This window comes from Arachis ipaensis, chromosome B01 (assembly GCF_000816755.2).
Source record: "Arachis ipaensis cultivar K30076 chromosome B01, Araip1.1, whole genome shotgun sequence".
Lineage (NCBI taxonomy): Eukaryota > Viridiplantae > Streptophyta > Magnoliopsida > Fabales > Fabaceae > Arachis > Arachis ipaensis.
The window spans coordinates 136,851,205-136,869,230 of NC_029785.2; the positions used below are offsets into that span (position 1 = coordinate 136,851,205).

General features: G+C 33.7%; 2 protein-coding genes across 3 annotated transcripts in view; one reads left to right on the forward strand and one right to left on the reverse strand.

Moving 5' to 3' along the window:
- LOC107643012 (beta-galactosidase-like) lies at positions 3,933-10,229 on the forward strand. Of its 2 annotated transcripts, XM_016346552.2 has the most exons (19): positions 3,942-4,605; positions 4,879-4,974; positions 5,587-5,699; positions 5,803-5,869; positions 5,951-6,043; positions 6,156-6,299; positions 6,385-6,473; positions 6,553-6,658; positions 6,740-6,827; positions 6,912-7,030; positions 7,134-7,298; positions 7,384-7,559; positions 7,663-7,772; positions 7,862-7,971; positions 8,065-8,175; positions 8,255-8,365; positions 8,447-8,652; positions 8,873-9,200; positions 9,674-10,229. In XM_016346552.2, the coding sequence occupies exons 1-19, from the start codon at positions 4,435-4,437 to the stop codon at positions 9,782-9,784; spliced, it is 2,514 nt and encodes an 837-aa protein (XP_016202038.1). In that variant the 5' UTR covers positions 3,942-4,434; the 3' UTR covers positions 9,785-10,229. The 2 variants fall into 2 exon arrangements, with proteins under 2 accessions (XP_020962928.1, XP_016202038.1); XM_021107269.1 differs by lacking the exon at positions 4,879-4,974 and having other exon boundaries at positions 3,933-4,605.
- LOC107643022 (probable polyamine oxidase 5) overlaps positions 15,716-18,026 on the reverse strand; it is a gene marked incomplete in the record, with an annotated part of 2,601 nt that continues 290 nt past the window's right edge. Inside the window, 2 exon segments of the mRNA XM_016346561.2 lie at positions 15,716-17,129; positions 17,559-18,026. Coding sequence (XP_016202047.1) covers positions 16,025-17,129; positions 17,559-18,026 — 1,573 coding nt within the window.

Consider the following 18,026-nt stretch of genomic DNA (forward strand, 5'->3'; position numbering starts at 1 on the left):
ACCATTTTATTTTATTCTACAAATGTAATTAGTCATCACTAATTGCATAAAAAATCTAATAATGATTGTACTATTTTATACCAAATTTAATTATTTCTATCTTATAAAGCTACCGTATACTATTTTAAATTACATACCTCCTACATTGATTCAGGAAATTTTAGTGCATGCATAGCTTTCGGATTCAACATGCACATGAAAGAGAACTCTTTAAACAAATACTGGCTTACTAATGCATTTATCACTTCCGCCACATCTACCTCTATGGTGTTATCAACTTCATCGTTGTCTTCATTTGAATCAACAATTTCGTAGTTGCTTTTGAACTCATTTTTGCTGTCACTGTTGTAATCTTTCCATTCGATATTTCAATCGGCTGCACATTGTTCAAACTCAATGTACAGCTCGATAAATGATACCTGTGATCGAGTTTCATAGTAGATTGAAAATATTTTCTTGCATGCTCGCATCGTCAGTGACATACTTCGTTTGAAAATGAACAAATTCACCAAAAACTAATACAAGATACCAATACAAAATACCTGATATCCAATATCGTCTTCAATAAATAAGGATTTATCCTCTCACAAATAACACCTTTTAATTCTTCAAATAGTAATGTAAAAGAAGCAATAACATCACATGAATTATCGCATATAAATCTCACTCTCTCATATATTTGTAATAAAATCTAACCATCATAATATAATTTTATAATTGTAACATAACTCTATCCTTTATTTTTTTTAAACTACGGACACTCGCTTACTTTTTTTAACACTAATTCATATTGACAAGAGCTAAATAGAATAAAATGAATCCGAAAAAAAGAAGTAGGAGGTGAGTTGAAGAAGATGAAGTTTGCCTTTTGAAATTGGCTCATAATTTATATATACATTACAAATCAGACCTTTAGATATGCATATCTTAATTTAAATTTTTTTAAATATTCTAACCCACCGATTTGGGTTTTTAGAATTTTTGAATTTTTTTAACCATAAAATCTATCTAACCATAAAAATTCGCCCACATAATATAACACATGATAAGAATCCATTACCAAAAAATTAGACGAAGGGGTGGTACCACCCATGCATACATACACAAGTACATAGCTAACTGGATTGAGGACGAAAAGTAGACTATGCTCCACTCATGATCAGTCCCCAATTGTACGATTAAGTCTCTCTAATTATATGTATGGATTAGAAATTTTGTTAATTAATTAAGGTAGCCTAGGCCCTAGCCATAATCCATTATTGTATGAGAAAATGATTAGTTAATTAGACTTAGCTGACCAAATGCTAATAGAGAATAATTAAGAAAGTAACTACATTTAGTTGAGCCCGATCAACTGCCATATTAATTGCTTCATTTTGAAACCTTATTATACATGCAAATTAAAACAAAACCAACTTGGGTTGGTTGAGTGGTCAGCTCACTCATCTGCTTAAACAAGTGTCGGGGGTTCGAATCCTGTCTGTTGCATGCAGCAACTCATTGGCTAGCGGCAGATCCTTAAATGGAGTTTCGATCCGCGACGGATTAGTCCTTAACCTATTGGCCTGGGGGATACCGTGGGCAACCCAAAAAAAAATACAAATTAAAACAATAATTTTTGGTTTTTTATGGTATTTTTAATTCCATAGGTCAAAAACTAATTCGCCATTGGATTCAAATTCCCGACACTTGTTTAAGCAAACTAGTGAACTAACAACTAGACCCATCTAATTTGATTAAATTAAAACAATATTAAATATATGATAAAACTGAAATGGGTGTTAACAGGATGAAAGCCTATCACTGTCTTATTGAAAGTTGGGCCCCGCTCCCAACCGCGGCGACCACACATTTTCTTAGGATTGCGACGCTCATCAGTCGTTAACAATCTCTCTTTTTGGGTTGGGTCCAAACTAAACCTAACAACATTTGCTCAAAAACTATCCTCAAAGGCCCATAGTTCTAGGACCAATTGCCTACACTAAGCAAATTAATCGGTCTATTCTTAATATATAAAAGTAGATATATAAATTTACCCACATTATTTTTAAAACATCATTTTCTTTCTATTAATGCCATGTCAGCAGCATCATTTACTTGACAAAATATTAGAATCAACTACTCAATTTTTGCCAAATCAACAAAAAACAAAAAAATATATACAAAAATTTGTAATCAAATTTGTAAGCAAAAACATTAAATTCATATCCATATATTTATTATATTTCACCGTTATAAACAATACAATAAATTTATAACTCCAATAATTAATTTATTAATTTCTATAAATAATTCATTAAATATAATAAACATTTATATTCCAAATACAATAATAATATTATTAATCATAATAAATTTTACGTTACAAATACTTATATAAGTAGTATTCAGTTTTGCTTAAGTAGCCTTTAATTGGTGGATATTATGGAACCCCACCAAAAGAAAACTTGAGGACCATATATGTCTTAAATTAGTGTATTCCTTAATTAGTATATAAAGGCCCCCCTTGCTTATATTAACTACTAACCCTCCTATTAATGCATCTATGTCTATTTATTTTACTTATATACAGCATTGATCTACTAGTAGAACTCCCCTATTTTTGCAAAAGTAAGTGTTTGCTTCAATGTGACAGTGACATTATTCCACAATAATACATAATTAATTAAGCAATGTTGATCAATTTGTTAATAGAAACTTGTACCTTCAATGCAACTTGTTCATCAAGAAAGTAGTAGTACATCCTTTGTCTAGTATGGATGGCAAAATTCTTGAGAAAATAAATTAATGTGTAATATTATATTGACACTTCTTTGTGTACAAAAATTGAAAGTTAATTAATAATAAGCTAAGTCCCAAAAGAAGATGCGCAACTTACCATGTCACAGTGTTACCTTCATTAATTAATTATTAGTATCTACTTATATAGTTTAGTTTATCTGTTGCTTTGCAACTATCAAGTAAAGTATTTATTGGAGGTAAAGGAAAGTATAGAGTTATGCTTTTTAGTTAAACCTTGAGAGGAGTTCCATTTATTGCCCTTTGCTTCCTCAAATGCCAAATGCTCACTTAATACGGCATCAAGCAGCCCAATCATATGCCTTTTTCTTTTCTTTTCTTTTTATTTATATAAAAGTTGATTGATACTTATCTAAACAGTCCTTTCAATATAAGTAAACAATAAAATAAAATTTACCACATCACTAAAAATAATTATTTATTTAGTAATTTAAATAAATCCTTTTATTTTAGTTAGGCTGTCAAATGGACTAGTTCGGCCCATTTAGGTCTGACCCGTTAAATTCTTGGGTTAAATGGACTGGACCGTTTAAGCTCACTTTATTCGCGGGCCATAATTTTTCAGTTCAAACCGTTTAGGATCAGTCCGTGGATTAAACGGGCTAGCCCGTTTATTCTTTTATTTTATTTTTTAAAAAATATTTTGACAAAAAATATTACTTTTAGGTCAAAAATCTTTAAAAAATATTTTTTTTTAGTTGATGGGTCGGATCGAAGAAAATATAGACTAAAAGTGCTGCTTTCTTTTTTAAATGTAAAAAAAAAATAAATGGGCCACCCATTTAGTCCGCAGGCTAGCCCGTTGAACCTGTCATTTCTTTTCGAGTTAATCGGCCTCAACCCATTTCACCCAAAATTTAAACAGGCTTAATTTTAAAAGCAAAATTTACCCATTTAAATAGATAAACGGGCTGGCCCAATGGGTTTGCCATTTTGACGGCCCTAATTTTGGCCTGCCAATGCAAACACTTATTAGGTAAAGAATTCCAATCTTAGCTTGTAGCTTCAACCGTGTAAAAAGATATGGGAATAAGACACCACATGAACAAGTTTAGATAGTATGTTCTATTCAAATTCAGTACTAGCCTATTACTCCTCTAATAAGATTTGATAATGCTTAGAGTCAAAGGTTTGATCACATAACTTGAGAGTTTGTTTCTTCAGTAACCCCCACACTACTCCTACACCCCCTTTTCAATAAATAATTATGATAACATGCACGAAATACAGAAAATGATTGAGCATTATTAAAAAATTTGACAAGTTTAATTAAATTACTGAAGGAGGAACTATCTTAAGAAAAAGTTGCAATGAAGCCTATAATAAAGGCACATTGAGAGCTCATTGATAATTGATGTAAACATTAATTAAAGACAACAAACATTGTACTAATTAATTTGATGTCACTCTATCTAAGAATGTATAAGTAGCAGTTGGGTGTGGGGTCCAGTACCTTAGAAGGAAGGAGGGATATGGGTCCCATAGCTTTGGATCTTCAAACGTATATAAACAACTTGGGAGCTTCAAAGATTGTGTTTTTAGTTAAAACCTCTCAATCTCAAAAAAAATGGAAAAAGAAACAGCTTTTCAAGTTTTGTTTTTAGTTTGAATGTGTTGATAATAAGAGAAGAGAAAATGGAGAGTTTGGTGATGAGTGGGAAGAAGCTTTGTGTGATGGTGTTATGTTTGTACTGGGTTCATGCAGTGACAGCTTCTGTTACATATGATCACAAAGCAATTGTTGTTAATGGGCAGAGAAAGATTCTGTTTTCTGGTTCTATACACTACCCCAGAAGCACACCTCAGGTACTTTCTTTCTTAATCATGTTTTTCTTTTATTAATCATTCTTTTTAATTGTGTATTATTGAGTGTATTCAAGTTGTCTATTCAAGTTGTGTGGAATGATACAATATAAAAGGGTATTTATAGGTACTAAAAGAATCGTAATAATAAAGACGTAATCTCCTATAATAAATATTCAGATATACTAAATAATACTAATTGATCTTAATTGATCCTAATTATATTCTAACAAATTGTATTTTCTCATTGTTCATTGATGGGGTGAATGCATGTAGATGTGGCCAGAGCTTATTCAAAAAGCTAAAGAGGGAGGGGTGGATGTTATTCAAACCTATGTGTTTTGGAATGGCCATGAACCTTCTCCAGGAAAAGTAATTCACTTTCCAAAAAATTTACATGGTTTTTATTCTTTTTTATAAAAGAACTGGAAAGAAATTAAAACTAGAATAAAGTATCGTTTTTGTCCCCAACGTTTGGGGTAAGTCTTATTTGTGTCCCTAACGTTTAAATTGTCCTATTTGTATCCTTAACGTTTATAAAAGTGATTCAATGTTATCCTACTATCAATTATACTAACAAATCAGATTATATTTTTCAATTATTCTCACTTGGATGTATTCATTCTCAATTAGGTCTCATTTGGATGTGTTCAATTTTAATATTATACCCACTACTTGTGTTTAGATTCAATTATGTCACTAGAAAAGTGAATTATGTAAATGTTGTAGGAATTAGTTTCAACTTTTAATGAGCTATTTTTCGAAGTGAATCATCGATTCTATCCCAGACATTTGTATTCTAACTTCAAGAAGAGATTTTTAAAACTCAAACTAAAGCGTTCATGATATGTAATTGACGGCATGATAATATTGAATCACTTTTACAAACGTTAGGGACACAAATAGGATTTACACCAAACGTTGGGGTCAAAAACGATACTTTACTCTTAAAACTAATATACTTTTGCTTACAAAATATTTCAGTATTATTTCGAGGATAGGTACGACTTAGTTAAGTTCATCAAGGTAGTGCAGCAAGCTGGACTTTATGTTAATCTCCGAATTGGTCCCTACATATGTTCTGAATGGAACTTTGGGTAATGATCTTCATAATTTGGCTTATAATTATTAGGAGTGGAAGGAGATTATACTAATGCTTATTGCTTAGTCAACACTTCACATGCTTTGTCTATTGTTCAGGGGTTTTCCTGTTTGGCTAAAGTTTGTTCCAGGCATTGCTTTCAGAACAGATAATGAGCCTTTCAAGGTATTAATTAATCATCAATTCAACCATCATACTTATTATTATTAGATCATAGAAAGATGATCAATTTTTGTGATGCTGTAGGCAGCAATGCAGAAGTTCACTGAGAAGATTGTGAGTATGATGAAGGCTGAGAATCTGTTTGAGACACAGGGGGGTCCAATAATTCTGTCACAGGTAAAGTGAAGTGAATGGGATTGCTAATTATAGCATAGCTTTCAAATCCTGCATTTTGTTTGTTTATGTTATGAATTTTGTGCTGCAATTTCAATTGAATGTGATGTGACAGATAGAGAATGAGCTTGGACCAGTGGAATGGGAAATTGGTGATCCTGCAAAAGCTTATGCAAAATGGGCAGCTAAAATGGCTGTAGGTCTAGACACTGGTGTCCCTTGGATTATGTGCAAGCAAGAAGATGCTCCTGACCCTGTTGTAAGCAATCTTAAACATCTCATTTTCATTTGGAAATTGAGTCTTCATCCTTCTCTCTTGTTATCTCAATTACACTTTGTTATAGATTGACACATGCAATGGATATTACTGTGAAAACTTCACTCCCAACAAGAACTACAAACCAAAAATGTGGACAGAAAACTGGACAGGCTGGTTAGTTCAACAAATATAAATGCTAATCCATAAATGGGAATGAGTTAAATGCAACAACTCAAGTTATTTGATTTTGTAGGTGCACTTATTTTGGTGGTGGAGTTAATATTAGACCAGCAGAAGACTTGGCATTCTCAGTTGCTAGGTTCATACAAAATGGTGGTTCATTTGTTAACTATTATATGGTATCATTCTGCTTATGACATGTTCATATTTTTTTCCGAGCTTTCGATTTGAGTCTAATATGTTCATATTTTCTGGTCAAGTATCATGGAGGAACTAACTTCGAGCGAACATCTGGTGGCCCCTTCATTACCACTAGCTATGACTATGATGCTCCAATTGATGAATATGGTATGCAAATTAAATGATGTAAAGTCAAATTTTATTTTAGAAAGTTGCAAGAATATGAGATATGCTTTGTTGTCAAACTAACAGGACTTTTAAATGAACCAAAATGGGGACATTTGAGAGATTTGCACAAAGCAATAAAGCTGTGTGAACCAACTTTGATATCTGTAGATCCAAAGGTGACATCACTTGGAAATAACCTCGAGGTAATTAATGTCCCTAAGCTGCTACATACATGATTATGATAAAACGAATTAGGTTCCGTGTATTGCAAGATTTGTTTATTTTGTTTGTTTGTTAATGTCTTAGGCACATGTGTTCAAGACAGATTCTGGTGCTTGTGCTGCATTCCTTGCAAACTATGACACCAATTCTTCTGCAAAAGTTTCATTTGGAAATGAGCAATATGAACTACCACGTTGGTCCATAAGCATTCTTCCTGACTGCAAAACTGAAGTTTTCAACACTGCAAGGGTAAGAGATAATTCTACTTGCTATCTCAAACATGTGATATAAAAACTCTAGAGTTCAATGCTTAGTTGCATTCAATTTTATGCAGATTGGTGCTCAAAGCTCCCAGAAGAAGATGACTGTTGTAAAGAATGCATTTGTTTGGGAGTCATACATTGAAGAACCTGCGTCGTCCAGCGAAGAGGATTCCATCACAGCGAATGCGCTTTGGGAGCAGATCAACATCACTAGAGATTCTACAGATTATTTGTGGTATATGACAGAGTAAGCATCTTGCAACTTATCATATTTGTCTTTGTCTATTTGAGTTCTAGACCACTTAATTAAAGCTTGATGCAAGCATGCTGTGATGTGATGCCATGTTCAGTGTCAATATTGGTCCTAATGAAGGTTTTATAAAGAGTGGAAAATGGCCTCTTCTTACAGTAATGTCAGCAGGCCATGCTTTACTAGTTTTCATTAATGGCCAACATTCAGGTGAATGAAATTGTTTTTTTTGTTGGTGTTGTATTTTGATGAAATCCAGTTTACTAATCCATATCATGTATGTGACATTATGAACATAGGAACTTCTTACGCCGGAGCCAATTTTCCTAAACTAACATTTAATCAAACTGTTAATCTAAGGGCTGGCAACAACAAGATTTCTTTACTTAGTATTGCCGTCGGCCTCCCGGTTAGTTCTCCTGGAAATTTTCTTATTTACTTTTGTAACATTTTTTATTTTTGAGAAGTTTCTGACTTTTTCAACCTTAAATTAATGTTTCAGCATGTTGGCATACACTTTGAGACATGGAATGTTGGGGTGTTAGGCCCTGTGACACTTGAGGGTGTAAATGAAGGGACCAGAGATTTGTCTCACCAGAAATGGTCTTACAAGGTTTGTTATAATGTCATTCAATTTTGATGAATGGTTTTATGGCAGCAGCAATAGATTTTGCATACTGTTTGTTGGGCAGGTTGGTCTGAAAGGTGAAGCCTTAGGCCTTCAAACCGTGAGTGGGAGTGGCTCTGTTGAATGGGCACAAGGATCCTTATTGGCTAAGAAACAACCTTTGACATGGTACAAGGTAAGTAAGATTCAATATTCAAAGCAATCAGCACATGTGTTCTGATTTCTGAGCCATTTTATGCTTCAATGCTATTATCAGACAAATTTTAACAAACCAGAAGGAAATGATCCATTGGCTCTAGACATGATCAGCATGGGAAAAGGTCAAGTATGGATAAATGGCCGGAGCATCGGCCGCCATTGGCCAGGATACATAGCACACGGAATTTGTTGGGATTGCGACTATGCCGGATCTTACACTGACAAGAAATGCAAAAAAAACTGTGGAGAACCTAGCCAGAGATGGTAAGAGCTATAGCTGATACAATTACACAAAGTAATATGTTATAAGCTCATTCATCTTTCATAAACTTTTATATGATATAAATAGATAATAGATTGTTATCTTATCATCGGTTTTATGCTAATCATATCTTGTTTATTATGCAACAAACTGTTTGATTCACAGTTGAGTTCAACTGGCCTTTAGTTCAAAACATATTCATTCAATGTTGGCATTCAACAGGTACCATGTTCCGAGGTCATGGCTGAAGCTGAGTGGGAACTATATGGTTGTGTTTGAAGAATGGGGAGGTGACCCTACAAGGATTTCTTTGGTGAAAAGAACAACAGATAGTGTGTGTGCTGATATATATGAAGATCAACCAACTCTGAAGAACAAGGAGAAGCTGGATTCTGGAAATGTTATTAGGCCAAAAGCACATTTGTGGTGTCCTCCAGGACAAAAGATGTCACAGATTAAGTTTGCTAGCTATGGTTTGCCACATGGAAGTTGTGGAAACTATAGACAAGGAGATTGTCATGCTCACAAATCATATGATGCTCCTCAAAGGGTATTCTCCATTTAATAGAATAGAACTGTCAAGCAAATATCATAGAACTAGTAATGTTATATTACAACATTTGAAATATCATCAGTTAACTAATAAAGTAACATGATTCAACATACCAAAGTAGATGGATTGGTCCATACCAAAGTGTTAGTTATTTCATAAAACTAGTCATTTATGTACCTCCAGTCATTGCCATATATATCCTTATTCCAAACCTGGGACTTCCAATTCTTGAACCGTCAACCGGGATGGAATAAGAGTGTCTGTTATGATGATTAGAATTGAGGACCCAAATTATACCATTTGTGAACAGTCGTGTTCTCTCCATCAGAGAACTAACAATATCACACAGACTAATTTCTATATTAACAAAATTGAACCACAATTAGAATACAATTCTAACACAAAAGTTGCTTCAAAACAATGTCACTCACCCAATGTTTTTGTATTTAACTTTATTGTTTTGGTTTTAGAACTGCATTGGCAAACAATCATGCATGGTAACCGTTGCTCCTGAAGTTTTTGGGGGAGACCCATGTCCAGGAATTGCTAAGAAGCTCTCAGTTGAGGCCATATGCAGATAGGAACAGTCTCAGGATCAGCATTCAAAGTTGAAGTCCAACAATTAAATAGCTGAATTGTATAAAAAGGATTCCTCTTTCTGACTCATTGAGCCCAAACTGTTTCTAGTTTCATGCTAAGGTCCTTTTGTTCTACACCAATAATAATCATCCACACCACACAATCTTTTTTCTGAGATACACATTAAAGAGGTTTGGGGATCTTTATCTTTTAGGCTACATCAGCTCTCACAACATCTTCCATCATCTTTGTGTTTCACATGTTCCTTAACCTCTCTAGGCCATTGGTGCTGTGAGTAAACGTTTTTTCTTCTTTTCTTTTTTTTCCCAAACTTTGAAAATGTTTACAAATGACATACAGATAGATACAGTTACTTATGACATTTCAGTATGTAGATGAATTGTGAATTGATATATGATACATCACTTAATTAGTGAATTCATGTAACTATGAAATAAGCCAGAGTTATTGTACTGTAAAATTCCAATTCAAATTGATTGATTCAATTGTCTCATCATCATCATGATGTGATGAATAACAGCATAATTCTGAATTACAAGTGGCTATTATTATACACATTTAACATAATCTCATTATTGTATTACCCAACCTCAAAGTTTTCCAAATTATAATCCTTACTTTGCTGTATTTTATTAAACAGTAAAATGATGTTAATGTTAATTTGTTAAAGTTAAGTTAAATTATATAAATTAAGGCATCAAATCTAAAAAAGTAGTAGTAACTAATCTAAAGAGTAGGTAGGTCCGAATCCACAGAATAGAGTTGTGATGGCCGAAAGCTTAAGGTACGTACCTTAAAGGAAGATTTTCAAGTGTACCGTCATACTGGTGTATCAGTGATTTTTAACCGTTGATCTTAATTATATATATTATATATATTTTTTATAATTAAGATCAACGGTTAAAAATAACTGAAACACCGGTATGACGGTACACTTGAAAATTTTCCTAAAGTATTGGGGTTCAATCTTGTTAAGTACTTGTGGAACTGCTTTTCAAAATGCTTATTCTTCCACCCTCCTCTTCCCTATTTCTTTCTCCACCCATCAAATTGTGGGACTCAAAAACAAATTATTAAAAGAAGATTCTACGGGCTCAAATGAACTAACCGGACACGCTGACACGTGATGGTATTTAGGTGTGTCCAAGTATGTCCGAAGAAGAATTTTTTATTTTTTATTGAGACACGGTTTGAACACAGCAGACACGCGTGTCGGACAAGTATAAGTGAGTGTCGTGTCCGAAATGTGTCTGATACGCAGACACAGCAACTCAGCAAAGTGTCCGTGCTTCATAGATTATAAATGATTCGTGCTTAGACAGTAGTAACGTCAAATAATTCTATTCTCATAATATATGAAATTCTGTTGTTAAGTGTATCAATCATCTTTAATAATTCATTCTAAAAGTGCCGATTGGCAATAATAATTCGAAAATCCAGGCACATGGAGTTGGTAAAATTGTTTTGGCTAGCTTGGGAGAATACACCAAAAAGATATCGAATTGATTTGAAGAGAATTGAAGCTGCAGGTCCCAGTTCGCGTATCAGATAGATCAGAGCAGGTACGGTCCACTGATGGCTTTCAGCATTAGTAATTAATAATAAGTAACAATGCATGCACTTGTTTTATTATTGTATCTATCTATATCCAGGGCAAGTTCCCCGCATCTATAACACTATAATTTCCCTCTTCATTCTTTAATTTCGTTATAATGACTATAATGAATACTTAAATTATTATAGTACTTATACTAATAAAGAGATTGTCTACTAAAGAGATTAATACATGTGGTTGGTTGGATCGTAGTAATAAATACCTTTTCATATATATTTTTAATTCACTTTTAACATGTTAAACATATTAAAAATTAGGTTTAAATAACGTTTTGATTCTTATATATTTTGTTGCTTATATTAGGTTTAAATAAGGTTTTATGTTCACATTTTTTTTTTATTTTTGTTCCTATAATTCTTATGAATAATACTATATATACATTAAATTCAGTCAGCAAAGTCAGTCATAAGTATAAAATACATGTTAGAATATAAATACATATTGAAAATAAATTAAATCACACATGTATTTATACATAAATACATTGGTGGCTGATTTTAGTAACTAATTTTAATGTATAAATAACATTTTTAAATTCTTATAAGTTCAATAAACTTTAATTTTTTTATTTTAATTTTTATTATTAATTTATTCTATTAAATACTGAAAATATTGACATGGCAAGACATAGTCATTGAAATGTCACTTTTAATTTTATTAAAAATAAGTTGGTATAAAAAAAGTTCAGAGACTAAATTATGTATATTATCTACTCAACTACATGTAGTGTAGTAAGATTTTATTTAAGCAAAAATATCGCCTCCACTTTTTATCATGACCACCAAGTGGTATCTTATGAAATTGTGATCCATACATGTTATTATCAGGTTATGCTGTATCATAGTACGAAGAATATCAAAAGAGACAAATTGTGATGAGAAGATAAAGGAAAAAGAAGATAGATGATATTAAATTTTTGAAAGATTTTTAAGTGTACTATCATATCGGTGTATCAGTGATTTTTAATTGTTGATTTTAATTATATATATTATATATATTTTTTATAATTAAGATCAACGGTTAAAAATAACTGAAACACCGGTATGACGGTACACTTGAAAATTTTCCTAAAGTATTGGGGTTCAATCTTGTTAAGTACTTGTGGAACTGCTTTTCAAAATGCTTATTCTTCCACCCTCCTCTTCCCTATTTCTTTCTCCACCCATCAAATTGTGGGACTCAAAAACAAATTATTAAAAGAAGATTCTACGGGCTCAAATGAACTAAAGATTTTGTTCTAAAGAATGTTTATGTGATTAAAAATTTTGTAGCCAATGTGTAATCAATAATTTCATTCCTTTTTGGTAAAAACTCAGGTTCATGGAAAGTTGATAGTTGAGAGTTGTTAAATGACAATTTAGTCAAACTTATCAAATCATTTAATGACTCTTAACTATCAACTTCACATAAAGTTAACTGCACCTGAGTTTCCATCACTGTATAGGTAAAAACTCTTTTTATCAAAGAAGTGGTAATTATATTTAACAGAAATCAATTTCTTTTATATAAAGTGAAGAAGGCTATCATCTATACAAAGAGAATGCTAAGCAGTAAAAGTAAAAGATAGAAAAGACAAGATAAAGCAAGCAGACAATTATTAGCATTAAAGCTCCAACTGTAGGTTGTAGGCTGTGTAGGCAAGTTTTTATGGCAAGCACATCAGACAAAGCCTCAATCACTCAGACTCAAGTAATAACTTCTCTTTAACATTTTTTTCCCAGAAAATCACAATTGGTCCTTCATAATGCAGAATTTGTATTGGAGGCCAATTAATCACTCACCCCAATGTATTGAAAATGATATCTTAATTTGCATTAGAAACTTACTTTAATATATTATTGCAGAGGCCCACCTTCCACTATTAGAATTCAGCCACAGGATAGCTCTCAACCTTTTCTCCTCAGCAAATCAAATAGTGGTAAGAGAAAAACTTTTCATAATTTATTTTCCCATTATTATACTAAGAATTAGTCTAATTCTCCAAGATTGTGCTTGTCCAGCTAAAATATTGTGCATTGCTTCCTTTTTTTCAACTTTCATGGGATGGAATGTGACTTTCTCTTCAAATGAGAGGAATATTTATCTTATGATCATAGAGCAACAGAATAGGACAAGTCAGTGTACAAGCATCTCGCGTTAATGCAGGATCTAGAAAAGAGTGTACTATAAGCAGTTAAACTTTTAATTACATCAGTAGCTGATTCCACGCTTATAATCAAAGAGTATATAAAGGGGAAAAAAAAATCATAAGTCACACCTATATTTCTCACATTGCTAAGAAAATGGGCAATTTTCAAACACCCTATTGGCCTAAGATTATGACTAAACATGTAGATTTTGATCTTTCTTTACTGTTAACTAAAGAATGTGCCCCTATATCACCCACCACCAAGGCTTTCATAAAGCAAATTCCAGAGCTCCAATGTGATAACTTATTATATATGTCATCTTCCCCTTTGTCATCATTAGCTCTTCAAAAGTGAGGAAAAAGTTAATGTCATTAGGAAAGAACAAAGGGATAGAGTCATGAAGACCTCTTAATCATGTATAATTAAGCTTTTAATGGAAGATTTGCGAAATAAAAAAGAAAAAAAGCAGGATCATTATGACAGAGAATTCAGAAGCGTAAGGTTAAAGAAATGTTACTTTGTCCAAAGGTGAATTGTGATAGGAAGGTTGAGAAAAGAATGATTAAAGTACATCCAACTGAATAACAGAAAAGCAATAAGCAGCTAAAGGGGTTGATGAGTAATAAGTGTATTACATGGACATTTGTAAAATGATGAATAAAGAAACAAAAAGAAATGAAACCATGGGCATCCATTGCCAAATGGAGAAAAGCAAGAGGTCAAGCAGGGATTTACATTTGATTCAAGAGAGCACTTGCCAGTTGCCAGTTGCCACCATCTGCATGGAGGGTACAAGTCAAATAAGCAAAGCAATAATGGTTCAACTTTGTGTTATATTAATTTCTCTGCTGAAGGGGATAGGAAATTGTTACAGGGGCAAGTACACAGTACACTTTTGATTAAAGTAATCAAATAATGATGCATGGATAGAAGATTACACGTGTCGTCACTTCAATGGCCCCTACCAGTATGTTTAATCCAATAAGGACAAAGCACCTAAAGATTTTAAAAGGTGGGGGCAGATTAGACACGAGTATTTCCTTGCATGGCAATTATATTTCTTTGATGATCTGATTCTGACTCATCATGTAACAGGCAAACTGCTGAAGCTAAAAGCAGAATTATTGTAGACATCTAAAGCCTCTGATTTTTAGTTCCATGTGATGCAAGGATGACAAAAGTGAACACTATTTAGTATTTACTTCCATAAAATTTACAATGTTACTACTTAGTACTTAGAACTAGTAACTGTCTAAAATGATTGTGAGTGTGAGTGTGACATAACACATACTCCCACATACCATACAATACTGTACAATACAAGACAATACAATACAATACAATACACGTAGTCAGGTATATGCATTATGGTGCCATGGATGGGACAGGGTTGCTGTCTATGTCATGTTCATTCATGAATCCTGATCAGGAGAGCAGATCAGTGCAATGGAATCAGATGGCCATAAGCATATACAATTCTGTCTCATTGTTATGTTAAAGGACATTTTGGTTACTGCTATGATTGACCCCTACTCCCTCATATAGCCACATGGGACCCCACCATTGGGTGCCTCCATCTCAATCACATTCACCTCAACCACCTCACTTTCATTTTAGGTACAATTATAATAAGAAAAAAAAATGTAAAATCTCACCTGCAGTTGCCTTCATGTGAAGTTAATAGTTGAGAATCGTTAGATGATTTGATATGTTTGATTAAATTATCATCTATCGATTCTCAACTATCAACTTCACATGAAGACAACTTATTTAAGATATGATCAAGGAAAAAAAATTCTATTTCATTTCAAGTTAATTCCCATGAGCTTTAATATGAGTAAAAGATAAAAGGACTTTGTTGCAGCTACCTGTTAAAAGAGTGGTGACTAGTCATGTTTTGTAATGAGTATCTGATAAGGATATTCCAAGCTGAAAATATCATCACCATTGACACATGTGGGTGGTGTAGCATCCAAGAATTCTACATCATATCATAGTCTAAACGTTGGGTGGTGGGTAGAGAAATTCTTATTGCATGCTTTTGACTGCTTCTATCATGATATTCCAATTTTAAGCATCAGAAAAACTAACAACTACCCATGAAATTTCATTCTATAAATGGTTAAAGCATATCTAACCTGATATTATCACAAAAAGACAATATAATATAAGTGAATACCTCGCCAAACTTGATTTGAAGATAAATAAGTGATCAAACAAAAAGAAACTAACATCCATTGGATGAACAGGAAGAGATGTGAGGAAAATTTATTTCATACAGCTGAAATGACCCCACCATCTCACTTTCCATCTTGCACCTTCTAATTTCTAGAATTTTTGCTCCAACCACTTACTACTTTACTTTACGAGAATTAAACAAACAAAGATGACTAAAATAAAATGGGAATCATATCATAGAAATTAATGACTAAAAAATAAATAAAAAAGGAGCAAAAGAAAAAAAGAAAAAAAAAATACTAGTTGTTATATATCCCAAGGCAGTGATAATGTTGAAGAAGCCTATTGGCTTCCCTAAGGCCACTGAAGTAAGCTCCATGAGTTGTGGAATAATGGGTTCTGTGAGTTGCTTCCCCTGCAAACAAAATCTGAAGTGGTGGTGATGATGTGCTTTCTCTAGGCAATGGCTCAGCCATTGTATCAAAATCTTCACCACTTGATCCCACAGCAACATAACTGTATGACCCTAAAAACAAAGGATCTGTTGCCCATTTTGTCTTCAACACTTTGCTGAACTTAACTTCATTGTATGAATAACCAGAACACCGAAAGCTGGAGAATGTGTCTGAAGCTCCATTGATGATCTCTTCATCTTTGAGTGACTCAAGTGCCTTTGCTTCTTCCCCAGCAAACCAACAAAGGAGGACACTGGAATTCTTGTAGATTGGACAAAGGGTAGGTGACCTCCTCATCCACCAAGGTATCTTCTTGTGCCTCATCTCAGAGTGAGGTGAATGAAAAACCAATTGCAAGTATGGGAACCTTTTGGGGCGGTGATGACCGTCTTTACAATGATGTGTTGTTGGGCTCAATTGCATAAACAACTTGTTAACAACACCAAAACCAAGCCTTGAAATTGCTTCAGCCTTGTAATTTGGAAGAGGGGGCTGAAACATACCTTGATCATCACCAATAGCAGCTTTTAGCACTCCAAGTGAAACAGTGATAATGACATGATCAGCATGCATAACTGATCCATCACAGAAGTGTAGCTTCACAGGCCTAGAAGAACAGAAACCATTTTGTTCATGTCTCTCTGGTTGCCATTGAATTCTTGTGACTTTTCTACCTAACTGAATTACCCCAGGCGGTAGAGCAGAAGCCAAGTACTCAATTATGCTCAAGTAGCCTTTAGCAATAGTGATTTCTTCACCAGGGAACATTTGGTATTCACTCTCAGCATTGTAATCAAGGTTCAAGAGATCACCAGCAGATGTGTATGTCCTCTGTGTGTTCTCATGCATTGCGAAGATTGCTTCTTCAAGTAACTTCCTGTTCCATATCCCACACCCTTTGAACTCCTCTTGATCCTTTGATGAATCCCAGTATGCATCAAGGCCTCCCCTGAGTCACAATTGAGCATATTTTCACATCAGATTCTAAATCACTTTATTTGTAATCTATAGTTTTTTATTAGTGATGATATAGGCCTTAATGGCTGTGTTTAGTAATTGACTCGTCATACAAATTCAGAGACACAAATTTGTTTGGAAGAGACAATGATAAAAATAGATCAAATGTCTCTATTAAGCAATACAATTTGTCAGATTTTTTTGCCACCTATAAAACTTGGAATAGTAAAAAAGGAATAAAAATACATTTGCTTTATGTTTCTATATATTTTGTTTTGAAACACATACCAAACAAAGGTGTCTGATTTGGTAATGTGTCCAATCAATGTAATAATTCTCTACTTTTATTGAGTGGTGAGACATGAATGAATTATATTAAAAAATAATAATTAAAAGAAAAAGTAAAGGATCAATGGCTTGCCTGAGGAAAGAACCAATACTAAGGCCTGCAGAGCCAACTCTTGTTGACACCTTCTTACAGAAGCTGTGAAGAAATTCATCACCTCTTGCAGTAGTATCTCGTTCAGTGATGTTGTTCTTCTGGTTCTTGCCCTGAGCATGATCCATGAGGTTCTTGAAGAGCCTTGTGATGGGGTTTACAATGGAAGGGTCCAAGTGGAAGCCACCTTCAGCAATGGTGATGGTGGTTTGATCTGATGAGTTTCCATCCATGCACTCCCAAGGCTTGTCAGAAAGCAATGAGTGTGTTTGTTGAGCAATCTTGTGAAGAGGGCTTCCTCCAATTCCATGGATCCAAGTAGCACCAAGCTCAATCTGGTCACCACAGAACTCAGAGGTGTTGATTCTCCCTCCAATCCTGCTTCCACCTTCCACAACACAAACCTCAAACAAGTCCTTTGAGGCTGTCACACTGTGGAGCTTGTTGGCA